The sequence below is a fragment of the Magnolia sinica genome, chromosome 1, assembly GCF_029962835.1.
Source record: "Magnolia sinica isolate HGM2019 chromosome 1, MsV1, whole genome shotgun sequence".
NCBI lineage: Eukaryota > Viridiplantae > Streptophyta > Magnoliopsida > Magnoliales > Magnoliaceae > Magnolia > Magnolia sinica.
This window is the reverse complement of record NC_080573.1, coordinates 20,653,803-20,665,353: the sequence shown is the minus strand read 5'-3', so window position 1 is coordinate 20,665,353 and position 11,551 is coordinate 20,653,803. Positions and strand designations below refer to the sequence as shown.

Below are 11,551 nucleotides of genomic sequence, written 5' to 3'. Positions count from 1 at the left end.
AAATAATAGTTTTATAATGTGAAATGTAATGATTATATTTTACTTTACCTTATTCCTTTATAAGTGAATTTGATACGATAGTCTAGTATGAATTAGTAATAGATACTATTCTAGCTTTAAGATCTGGTATGGATTTTGTAAGAGTGTAGGCTCAATTGAATCCTAAAAACAATAAATAGAACTTTGTTGCATCACTGGGAAGTGTAAACTATCTAAAAAATCCAGTAGTGCAGTGTACCATTGAGCCAAAGTTTCTTTCTTATTGAATCTTAAAAAAGAAGCCATTACAAATTGGGTGGAATGCACCAAGCTCCACTCATTTATTTAACCCTGCATCACATGCACATCTCCATTCATTTCTTAGTCATGGAAATTACAAGATTAACATACTTGGTCTTCTCCTTGGTCAGGTGCTCGGACACATTCTCTCCATACTTCTTAAACAAATCATCCATTATCACCTCTCCAAAGTGATTTGCAAGCATGGATTCTGTCACAGCTCTTGAGATCTTTGCCACATTCCTTCCTGTTGTAAGTTTATCGAACACAGAGTCTTCATTATTGTCATTGTCATTAGGATCCCAATTTAATTCGATAACTTCGTGTTGGTCTAGATGGAACGATCCATCAGTTTCAATCACCGTAATCAGTTCTTGAACAGAAGGTGTGTAATAAGGAAGATTGAAAGAATCCACATCTGCTTCTTTGATGATTCCCTGAATTAAAAGGAAAATTGATTAATTATGATTCTCATATACTTAAATAACAATAATTTGTGATGTTCATATGTTTGTTTAAATGAGAAACTGTCTTATGTAAGTCTAGTTAAACCTAACTAATCATAGTTATTAATTTCTAAAAGATCTCCAATTAACACTATTGCTGACTAAATTCGGACGACTCTCCGCTCAGATCACTGAACTCCGAGCCGCTTCACTGTCTTGAACCTGCACAAGCACGGTGAGCAAAGGAGACCCTGGTCTAGATAGGGGACCCTCCGATGCCTAAGTCAGTTCAAGGGAATCTGGGTCTAAGTTCGTTTGTAGAGGGAGAGTGCGAGATATTGCATACCTGTTTCCTCATTATGAGATACTATTTATACCCTCTCACTCAGAAAGGGCGTGTCCGCATAACTCGACCCGTTTCGGGGCATTCACTGCCTCCCGCGGGAGACTCGGCTGCCCAATCGTCGTGTGGTCATGCGGACGTGGGTGATTGAATAACCGTCTCTAGTCGTACAGTAGTGGGGCAGTTTGAGATCCCACAAGTAGATCCCGGTCTGAGCGGTCTTAGCTTCACACCGACTGCCTCGGCCTCAGACTAATCTGAACCGATAACCTCAGAGTAAAGGCGTAACTAGGGCCGAGCCAGGAGTCTTTACCTTTGGTTGTCTTTGCAATTCTAGACTTACTCTTGCGTCTCCGGTCGGATCTGAAGGGCGTCGAATCTCAAAATTGAGAAGACTCGGATCTTCCCATAACAAACACTATTAACAAACCCCCACTCCCCTTTGAGTCTTAGGAAGACGTCCAGCATGATGTCCATAAAAAATGTACTTCGTTCATCAATTTCATAAACTCACAGTAGGGCAACAACCCAAAAATGAGGCACATCTAAAACTCAGGTGGGTGACACACAAACAACAAAAAAAAAAGTGAGAATGGAAACACTCACTATTGAAGCCTTCCCATAGCTTATTATGACGTATATATGTCATCTAAATAATTTATAATGTTATTCCCAGTAGGATGAACTAAAAACAAATATTTGTGTGATTCAAAACTTTTATGGCCTCAGGAAGGTTTTTAATGGTAGGTGTTTAATCTCCACCATTTCTTGTCATGTGGCCCACTTGGGTTTTGGATCTGTCTCATTTTTAGGCTCTTGTCCTATAGTAAGCTTGTGAAATTGATAGACAGGTAGGCCGCAGCTGAGGTCCCTAACCAATGGGCAAACTATCCTTGCCAACCAGGTGGATCTCTCTAGTTGGCTAGAATATATAGTTTTCCTTCCCGTCAAAGATCTCTTCTTGCGAGATGTTTTCTTCATGTGAACCCTCGGTAACATTAGCCTGTCTCAATCCTCCACATCCCATAGCTAAGCCATGAGAGAGAGAGATGGCTCAATCAGCTTAACAGCTGATTCAACCACCACACCACACAATTTCTTGGACACAGTCCTTAAGACACAAGCCATGTTTTGGTCAAAAGTAAGCCTCCCAAATAAATAAACTATGACTAGGCATTGTTTTCCAAGAGCTCCGCCTGGGTAACTTGTGTTAAGTATTTTGTCAGGTTTTTCAAAACACGGTGGAAAATAAAACTTTTCAAAGGTTTGGACCTTATAAGATTAAGCCCTATGGATCTCCATTTAGATGTATCCAAGCTTCTAGAAAAAAAAAAACAATGATAGAGATTTAGTTGATAAATGCTATTAAGAAACTGTCGATGATATTCATTTTACTATTTTTTTAAAAAAAAAATTTTAAGTCTCTTTCTGATCTATCATAGATAGAAGAGAACTAAAAACCAAACGTGTCAGCCTTTGGAATTGGACCAAAAATGCCAGAGTTGTCTATATAGGTGGACCCATGTATGTGGAACGCATGATAGAAATGAAAGGAGATGAATTGGGGGCTTTCTTTGTTGTACCCTCCTTGCTGAAATAAGATCTATTTATGAGAAATTAGTGTTTTAAGGACACTAATTATGATACCTTATGGCAAAACTCCAACATACATGCTAGGTAACTTTTGTAGACTAAGAGATGGAACTTTCATGAGATCCACCTCTTCCATCAACTATGATGCCTTGTTCCACTAATTGAACTTAAAAAATCATGATCATCCAAAGCTCAGGTAGGCCACACCATGGGAAACAATTGAAGGCAAAGCCCACCATTAGTTTTGTGTAGGACTAACTATGGTGTTTATATGCCATAAATCCATTCACCTGGTGTGTCCCGTTAGCATAAAAGAAATACAAAATAAAAATAAAAATAAAAAATAAAAATCAAAGTATTCTAAAATAAACCTAGACCATACGTAATGAATTTAGAGGTTACAAGTATAATTTTTTTTAGGTGGTTGTTGAGTATCTAATATTGCATATTTTCCTCCATTTATATTTTGGTTTTATGAACATGATAATGCTTAATAGTATATTTTATACATATTTGTGTTGCAAGATGAATCTAAGAGCTTGAATTGAAAAGAATGTTAAAAGCATTGATTTAATGCTCAAGAATTACCAAGGCAAGGAATGAATCTTAAGAGACCAAGATTAAAGAATTCACATGCCAAAGATCCAAGGAAACCAAGTGATGAAGGAAGAAAATCGATGATTTGAAATGAAGAAAAGGAATCACACCCTGATCCATAGCTCAAGTGGTAGACTGAGTGAAAGATACCTCGTTTCAACACTGAGGTCTTGGTATCGATCCCTAGTGGGGGTGGCTAACAGTGAAGTGTGAACTGACAATGGGGTGTACTAACAAGCTAACAAAAAAAAAGGAATTCTGAAAATTGTCCTGAAAATAAATTTCAAGACCAGAAAAGTATAGTTCTAGAAAACTATCAAAATAGACTTCGATCATATTGAAGGTACTTAGATGCATCGAAGGTACTTAGATGTATCGAAGGTACAATCGTGAATTTCATTATTCTCAAGCTAAACTTGCTGGACAGTTTTGGACAACTTTCATTTACATTGAAAGTACTTAGATGCATCGAAGATCATATCGAAAGACCTTCGATACATCGAAGCTGTTACGCAGAGCCTACGAGGAGTGAGAAAATTTGAGGCGTTTTATGAATTTTTCAAGTCGATTTGAAGGAGTGAGTTCCTCACTTATAAATAGGGTTTCCCAGGACATTCCTAAGGATCAATTAGAGCATTCAAGGGGAATATCTAAGGTTTTTTCTAGGGTTTTTATATCTTTACAAGTTCTTTTTAGATCTTTATTAATTTATTTCATGCTTTCTTGTTGCTTTTTTATTTTACAATTAAGTTATACTTTTCTAGTTCCCTCTAGCCCAAGTTAAAAAGGAAGCACATTGGTTTAATAATTTTATAAATTATGTGGATTGATTGTTTTTAATGATGAGATGAATGGTATATGCATGTTATCAATTATGTAGGTTTAGGTTTTTGATCCTCACGTGATATCCATATGTTTCCATCATGTGAGATCCATATTGATGGATAGGCTTAACCTGGATCAATTAGATTTCTTAGATGGGAGATGTTCTCAACCTACTACATTATTTGATTCATTATCTCATGGATATTGAATGCTTAAAATCATTGGCATTTGAGAATATATGTTAACGGTGTTAATTCATAATTCTCTAATCTTTTATATTATTTATTAAAATATTTAAACTGTTTTATTTTCCGATTAGGCTGACCGTAGTGCTTAGATCCTAATTGTGTTATCAAAGTCATCATAATTTATTGATCGTTAACTTATGTGTGAAACTTTGAAGCTTTGGTATTGTTTTAATTCAATTGAATTTCAAATCTTCAAAACTTTCAAAATCATTTCATCTATTTAGTTTTTATTACTTTGTTTTGCATATGATTTTCTCATTCTCATAAATTATCTCCATGTGGGATCGACTTTGTATTCACAGGATATTACTTATGAACCTCTGCACTTGGAGGCAAGCAATCAGTGGCCCACCTAATTGTTTAATCATCCTGATTTTTTAGGCTTTGACCAAAAAGGTTGTATGTGATGAATAGCATGGATTTCATAAACATTAAAGTGAAAGTAACCCTGGTAGGTATCTAGCTTGAGGTACCCAAGTATTTTCCTTTTTTGTAGGCCCCGCCCAGCCTAGTTTTGTTATGGTCGAATAAGGTTCTTGGGCCAAGCTATTCAAAAATTTGATTTTGCTAGGCCTGAGCTCAACTCATTGATAACATTACCTTTTCTCCCAAGGCCCTTCCCCAGTTTGAACACAACCCAATATACTACTATGATGGGCTAGGCCATGCCTACTTCCTTTAAAGCCTAAAAACATTAGAAGATGGGCTTAAGCCTAAAATTAGGGCCAGTAGTTAAATGGACTCGCCCCAAACTCTCCTCCCAGTGAGCAGGCAACCTAAATCTCCGTGGGCCCACCATGATGTTCATGTGAAATATAAAACCATGCATCACATAATACAACCAATTTAGTAGGTAAGCCCGAAAATCAGGTCCATCCAAAAGTCAAGTGGGCTACACCGCAAGGAATAGTAAGATGGTACTCACAATATTAAAATCTTCCTAAAACCTGCTGAAGTATTTGATGAAGCATGTATTTGGTTTTTCCCTTCACGGGGTTGGATATCATATGAACATCAATGTAGGCCTTTAAAAGATTTCAACAGTGGACATCTTTATTCCTACATTTGCCTGTGGTGTGGCTTACTTGAGTTTTTGATTCAGCATCATTTTCAGGCTTACCTACTAAATCTTAGGTGACCTCACATATATATCATGGTGGACACCTCAAAATTTTATGTTACCCGCAATGGGTGTTGTTGATGTCCTAAATCTATCAGTAACAGGGGTTTGTCGATATCATCGATAGACTACTCGATACCATCAAGCAAATGTCAACTCCATCGACAGATGTTCGACCCCATCGAAAAAATTCAGAAAATCCATGTTGGTTGCTGTAACGTTTTGGTGTTATTACTCGACAAAATCGAAAGAGTTCGATACCATTGACAAATCTTCAATGTGGTGTTGATGCAATCGAAGATCTCATCGAAGATGTGTGCAGAATTGCATAAGAGCATAAATTGTGTGTGTATATATATATATATATATCAAGTATGAGCGATTGCAGTAGTATTACTCTTTCATGATAGCACAATGGCATCAGGTATTACCTGTGAGACCATCTCCATGAGTGCTTGTGACAGTAATTCAAGAGGATAACAACATTCTCGACTAGATGGATCTGGGCTTCTCCTGCCCAAGAGTGTCAGGACCATACATCCACCAGCCCTCATTTCTTCAGACCGCGACCTTAGGAACAGCAAGAAATCCCTCTCAAATTGCTCCAAGTAAGCTTTAAACACAGCAGGAGGGCTGGTCTTGGCCATGTAGATGTTCCCTTTGTTTAAAACGCCACCCCGTCCATTCTCTAGTCCTGGAGGAACCTGGCATGCCATGATGGTTTAAGGTTAGCCTGAGCCAGCCGGTTCATCAGTTGGCTTTAATTATTGGACCTAGGCCATTGGCTGTGTAGAGAATTGTGTTAGCCTTACTTGTGTAGGCACGCCCACTTACACTAACTAATGGCTATGTAGGACAAAATGCACCATCCATCTCATCACTTTTCCACCATGGATCTTAAAAATCAGTCAAATCCAGGACCTAGGTGGACCACACTATAGGGAACAGTGTAAAATCATTATTAAAGCTTCTGAATTCATCTGGCGTGGCCCACATGAGTATTGGAATGTCCTGATTTTTGGAGAATCTATTTATCCTGATGTGGTAAGTTGGATGAGTGGATTAGATGTACACACCACCACGTTGGACCCCACATGAAAATTGTACGATTTTAATGGTGATGGCATCCCATGCTGTAGCCCACGGACGTGGATTGGGTACTACCCCCGCCCCTCCATAGCTAGGAACAAACAGGAGCTCCAAGGGGCCACCGCTGATGTTTGGGTTTAATCCATACCATCCATCCATTTTTACGGTATCATTTTAAGACTACCATAAAAAAAATGAGGATTAAGCACTAACAGTTGAAAACTTTTTCGGGACCATAGAAGTTTCAGATCAAGTTGATATTCTTGTTTTCCTTTCATCCAGGTCTATGTGACATTATGAACAGGATAGGATTTAACCATCACGGTAGGCCTTAGGAAGGTTTCAACGGTGGGTTCCATTATCACCATTGCTTCCTGTGGTATGGTTCATTTGAGCCTTGGATCTGCCTCATTTTTGGGCTGGTGCCCTAAGATGATATGAAAAAATGGATGGACGGTGTGGATAAAACCAATAGACAAGGTACCCCTCAGGTCCCTGTCCGTTCCCAGCTAGAGAGAGATGCGTTGGTACCCAATCGGCGTCGGTTGCCCGCTCGAGTAGCGAGAGTCGCTACTGAAGTGTCCTTTCCAAGCTATGTGGGGACCGTCACGTTGCATGTTTTGCATGATCTGACCACGTAGCTTAGTGAGGCATGGCTTCAGTAACGACTCTCGCTACTCAACCTTTCAGTATCCAATCCGCGTCCCGAGTATTGATTATTGATTGGGCTCCCTTACAAACGAACGCGGATCTTTTGCGCCTAGTTCCTGCGCTGGAAACTGAGGTCGGGCCTACAGTGATGTTTGTAAGGAATTCATTCCGTCCATCTGTGCTGTGAGCTCATTTAAGGAAATTAAATAGAAAGTGAGCAGGATCCAAGATTCAAGTAGGCCGTGTTAAAGGAAAAGATGGTTACGAAATTTTCACCTCCACGGAGTTGACAATGACGTTTACGTGCCGTCTGTACGGTCCATTACTTCATTCCTGCTGAAATTAACTGAAAACACAGATATTAGCATTATTCAAAACTTCCGTGGCCCTGTGAATATTTCAACTTTGGACATTCATTTCTCACGTCTTCGGTTCACTTAAGCATTGGATCCGGTTCTTTTTTCCCTCCTATTCTAAAATGAATTCAAAAGACCGATTAACAGGTGGATTTCACGTAAACATCTCAGTAGGCCCCACCTAGGTTCCCAGCATAGGAACTTAATTACTGCCAGCCGTAGTAGGAACACATGGCGGGGTGTATCTGTAAGCGGATTGCTCACTGAGTAGACTCTGTGGGGTCCACCGTAATTTATACATTTTATAAACTCCATCCATCCATCCATTTTACCATATAATTTTAAGGTTAAGACAAAAAATGAAACACCTGGTCAAGGGTTCGAATATCCATAGGTGGTGAAATTCCACTAGTGTGAGCGTGTGTGTGTGTGTGCGCGCATGTGTTAAAAAAAATAAAAATAACAAAATAAAAAAATAAAAAAGACAAAAAATGAAACACGCCAGAAATAGTGCAAATTGAACATTTTCCATTTGAAAAACTATCAGAGCCACAGAAGTTTTGGATGAGATGGTATTTGCTTTCCCCATTCATTCGTGTTTGTGTGATCTTATGAACGGGTTGGATAATAAATAAACATCACTGTGGGCCTTAGAAAGGTTTCAATGGTGGAAATCATTATCCACTGTTTCCTGTAGTGTGGTCCATTTGAGATTTAGGCATTCTTTAATTTGAGATTAAACTCCTAAAATGATCTGAAAAAGCAGATGGACAGCGTGGATAAACCACATTCATTCACAGTTGGCCCAAAGCATACTGAGTAACTAAATACGCAACCCGATCACGGTGTATCTCAGTGACAAGAAGTGGTTTCACCCACGTCAGCAACATGAAGTCGTTTTCCATGTGTCGAATGAAAAGCCCATCATTTATTATATATTTCAACTGTACTTGAATTACTTTACTGTATTTGTAATTATTATTATTTTCATTTTATTTCATTATTTACTAAAATGTCAAATATTTTGGCAGGAATTGCCAGGAAGGGTTCAATGAATCCCACCTTAATGTATGGGTTTTATCCAACCGTCCATCCATTCTACAAGATCATTTTTTTATATGACCACAAAAATGAGGCAGATTCAAGACTTAAGTGGACAACACATTCTGGATTGAATGCCCACGGTTAAAATTTCATTAAGAGTCGATGAAGCTGATATTTGAATTTTCCCTTCATCCATGTCTATATGACATTTTAAACGGGCAGGATGGCAAATAAACACTTAAGAAGGTTTGTGTGGTGGCTGTCATTGCCATTGCATCTTGTGATGCGGCAAACTTGAGCTTTGGATCTATGTATTTTTGGCTCATACCTTAAAATGGTTGAAAAAAATGAATGGACGGTTTGGATAAAACCAATACATCATGGGACTCACAAAAGCCTTGCTTGATATTGGGACCACCAAAATTACATAATTCAACCCGTTCATAAGATGCATCACTTCAGAAAACTGCAATATAAGTAAAACAAAATTTATATGGGCCACAACACAAGGAATGTGTTGAGATGGAACATCAACCGTTGATTATCGTGAGGGATCATCATTAATTGTGTATATATAATCAAGGATGTTCAGACCCTTCATCCAGTCCAGATGAAGAGTCATGCCAAGAGATTTACGCTCTTTTTTTAGCATGACAGCTCTCTCATAACTGGTTCCCTTTTTGTGTGGCCCACATTTAATTTGGATCGGACTAATTTTTAGGAATTTAGGGATTCCAAGGGTAACACATCTGATAGACGGATTGGATGGTGAAAATACATTGCGTGGACCCCAATTTATGGGATACCACCTTAACCTCATCGTCGAACCGGTACCGCCCAAGCGGGCCTCTTGGGTGCAGTCATTGGAAGCCTGTTATGAATGAAGATTCTCACCTGAGAGAGCCAATGTAGACTATAAGAAGAGTGAACAAAGTCCAGACTCTCTGTCGGAAAGAGCCTGCCATAAAAAGAACCGGGCACTCCGGCAATGAAACATGGCCCAAAATCAGGCCCATTGTTTTGTTTGAGTTTCTCATAGAAGCCTGCCAAGGACTTGAAAATGTTGTTGAAGTCATTCCCTGGAAGGTCATTTAAGAACACCTGGAACTCGGGCGATGAACGGCCGAGATGACGTCGTTTCTTGTCCACTGCATCGATAATATTAGAGATGGTAAGGAATGTGTTGGGCCCTGATGAACAGCCCATGTCTACAATGCCCAAGCTCTTTGGGAAGGTGGTGCAGTAGAGGTCTATTATTCTTTTTTCTACTATAGTTTTGACCTTGGATATGGCTTTTTCCTATAAAAACACAAGAGAAATAATCAAGTGAGTGCAAATGAGTTGAAATATTGGAGTTGTGGACCATCCAATCATAAAACCAGACCCATTATTTATGTGCCACACATACCAATATCTGACCCAATCCAACGGTCAGATTGTCCGATTGACGAGACTTGTTAAGTGGACAGCCCAAATGAGTTCTTAAAAAAGATATCCAGTTTTTTTTTTTTGAATGCTTAGGCTGCTCAGAGTGCCTTGAACTGATGATCTGAACAATCTAACATGCCATATCAAAAAAATATATGTTCATAACAAAATATGATTTTTTTTAATGCAATTATCACATGGTGGTATACATTAAGAGCTAGACCGAGTTCGAGCCAGGCTGACAACTTCTTAAACACAGCTCTAGCCCAGCTCAATCATTTAATGGGCTTAAAATTTTAGGTCTGGGCCCAACCCTTGAGCCTACTCTCCACCAAGGCCCGGCCTGAAGCAGGCCAAGCCCAAAAGCCTGAGAGGCCACAATCTTTTTGCAACATCAAGGCTGTTTATTAGGTGTGCCCACATCATGCATGATATTGACAAAAATGCCCTTAATAACTTAAACGAAATAGATAGTCTGACGAGCTCTGAGACACAACTGGACCCAGCCCGATTAATTAAATTATTGGGCCTGGCTCACTCTTGGAAAGCGTGCCAACCTTATCCAATCTTAAAACACACGTAGTAATACATGTAATACAGTGAGAGAGGTTGTCAAGATTTCTCTGCTATAATACTATATTAATTTGATAATAGAAACTATAGAAATTTATTTGTATGATGCCTTTATTTACAATTTTTTTAAAATAGCATAAAGAGAAGCCGTAATTAGAAAGGCTCATAAGTGGACCCACGTATAATAACAACCCAGGGCCCAGCCCCAGGCCTAACTACTCTCACACTACACCTTGGTCTGTAGCTCAAGTGGTAGACAGCGGAAGATACCTCTTTTCAACACTGAGGTCTTGGTATCGATCCCTGGTGGGGGTGGCTAACAGTGAACTGACAGTGGAGTGTACTAACAAGCTAACAAAAAAAAAAAACAACAAACCTACTCTCACACTACACATGCAACCATATTGCCGTGTAAGATAGAGCTTCCCTTCTCATCTATCTGTATGAACGGCCTAGATCCATGCTGTAGACTGTCCACGTCTACCATGTAGTTTGAGAGAGAGAGAGAGAGAGAGAGAGAGAGAGAGAGAGAGAGAGAGACCTGGAGTGTTGAGTTATTGGCATAGCTGGTCTCGCCAGCTCCACCATTCATGTGAAGAACTTGCTGCACTTCCATGGCTTCTCTTTGAAAGGGTAAAGAGCCATGCTTCAGCTTATATAGGCATTCTACTTAGTGGCATAAAAAACTATGGGTTGTGGCACGTGCGCACGTGGACAAAAGGAGATGCAGGGAATGTGTAAATGATTTTTTATTTTTTTTTAATGCATCTAGAAGGTATCCACATCATCTGTCCCGTCCAAATTAGAGGCTGTGGTCTTGTGAAAGACATGTACATGAAAAGCAACAGCTTTGAAAGTTCTTTTGGAATGTATGGAAAAGGAATGGAAGTGAAGTTCCTGTGATCGGAAGCTATTTGGAGCCCACGGATGTTCCCGTGACAAATCCAATCGGTCCATGA

The 11,551-nt window shown here is 39.2% G+C and overlaps 1 protein-coding gene across 1 annotated transcript; it reads right to left on the bottom strand.

Moving 5' to 3' along the window:
- Positions 1 to 240: 240 nt before the first annotated feature.
- LOC131242590 (S-adenosyl-L-methionine:benzoic acid/salicylic acid carboxyl methyltransferase 2-like) lies at positions 241 to 11,221 on the bottom strand. Its single transcript, XM_058241333.1, has 4 exons — positions 11,134 to 11,221; positions 9,486 to 9,890; positions 5,883 to 6,155; positions 241 to 716 (listed from the first exon to the last, which is right to left on the bottom strand). Exons 1-4 carry the CDS (start codon positions 11,206 to 11,208, stop codon positions 354 to 356), a joined length of 1,116 nt encoding a protein of 371 aa, XP_058097316.1. The 5' UTR covers positions 11,209 to 11,221; the 3' UTR covers positions 241 to 353.
- Positions 11,222 to 11,551: the final 330 nt, after the last annotated feature.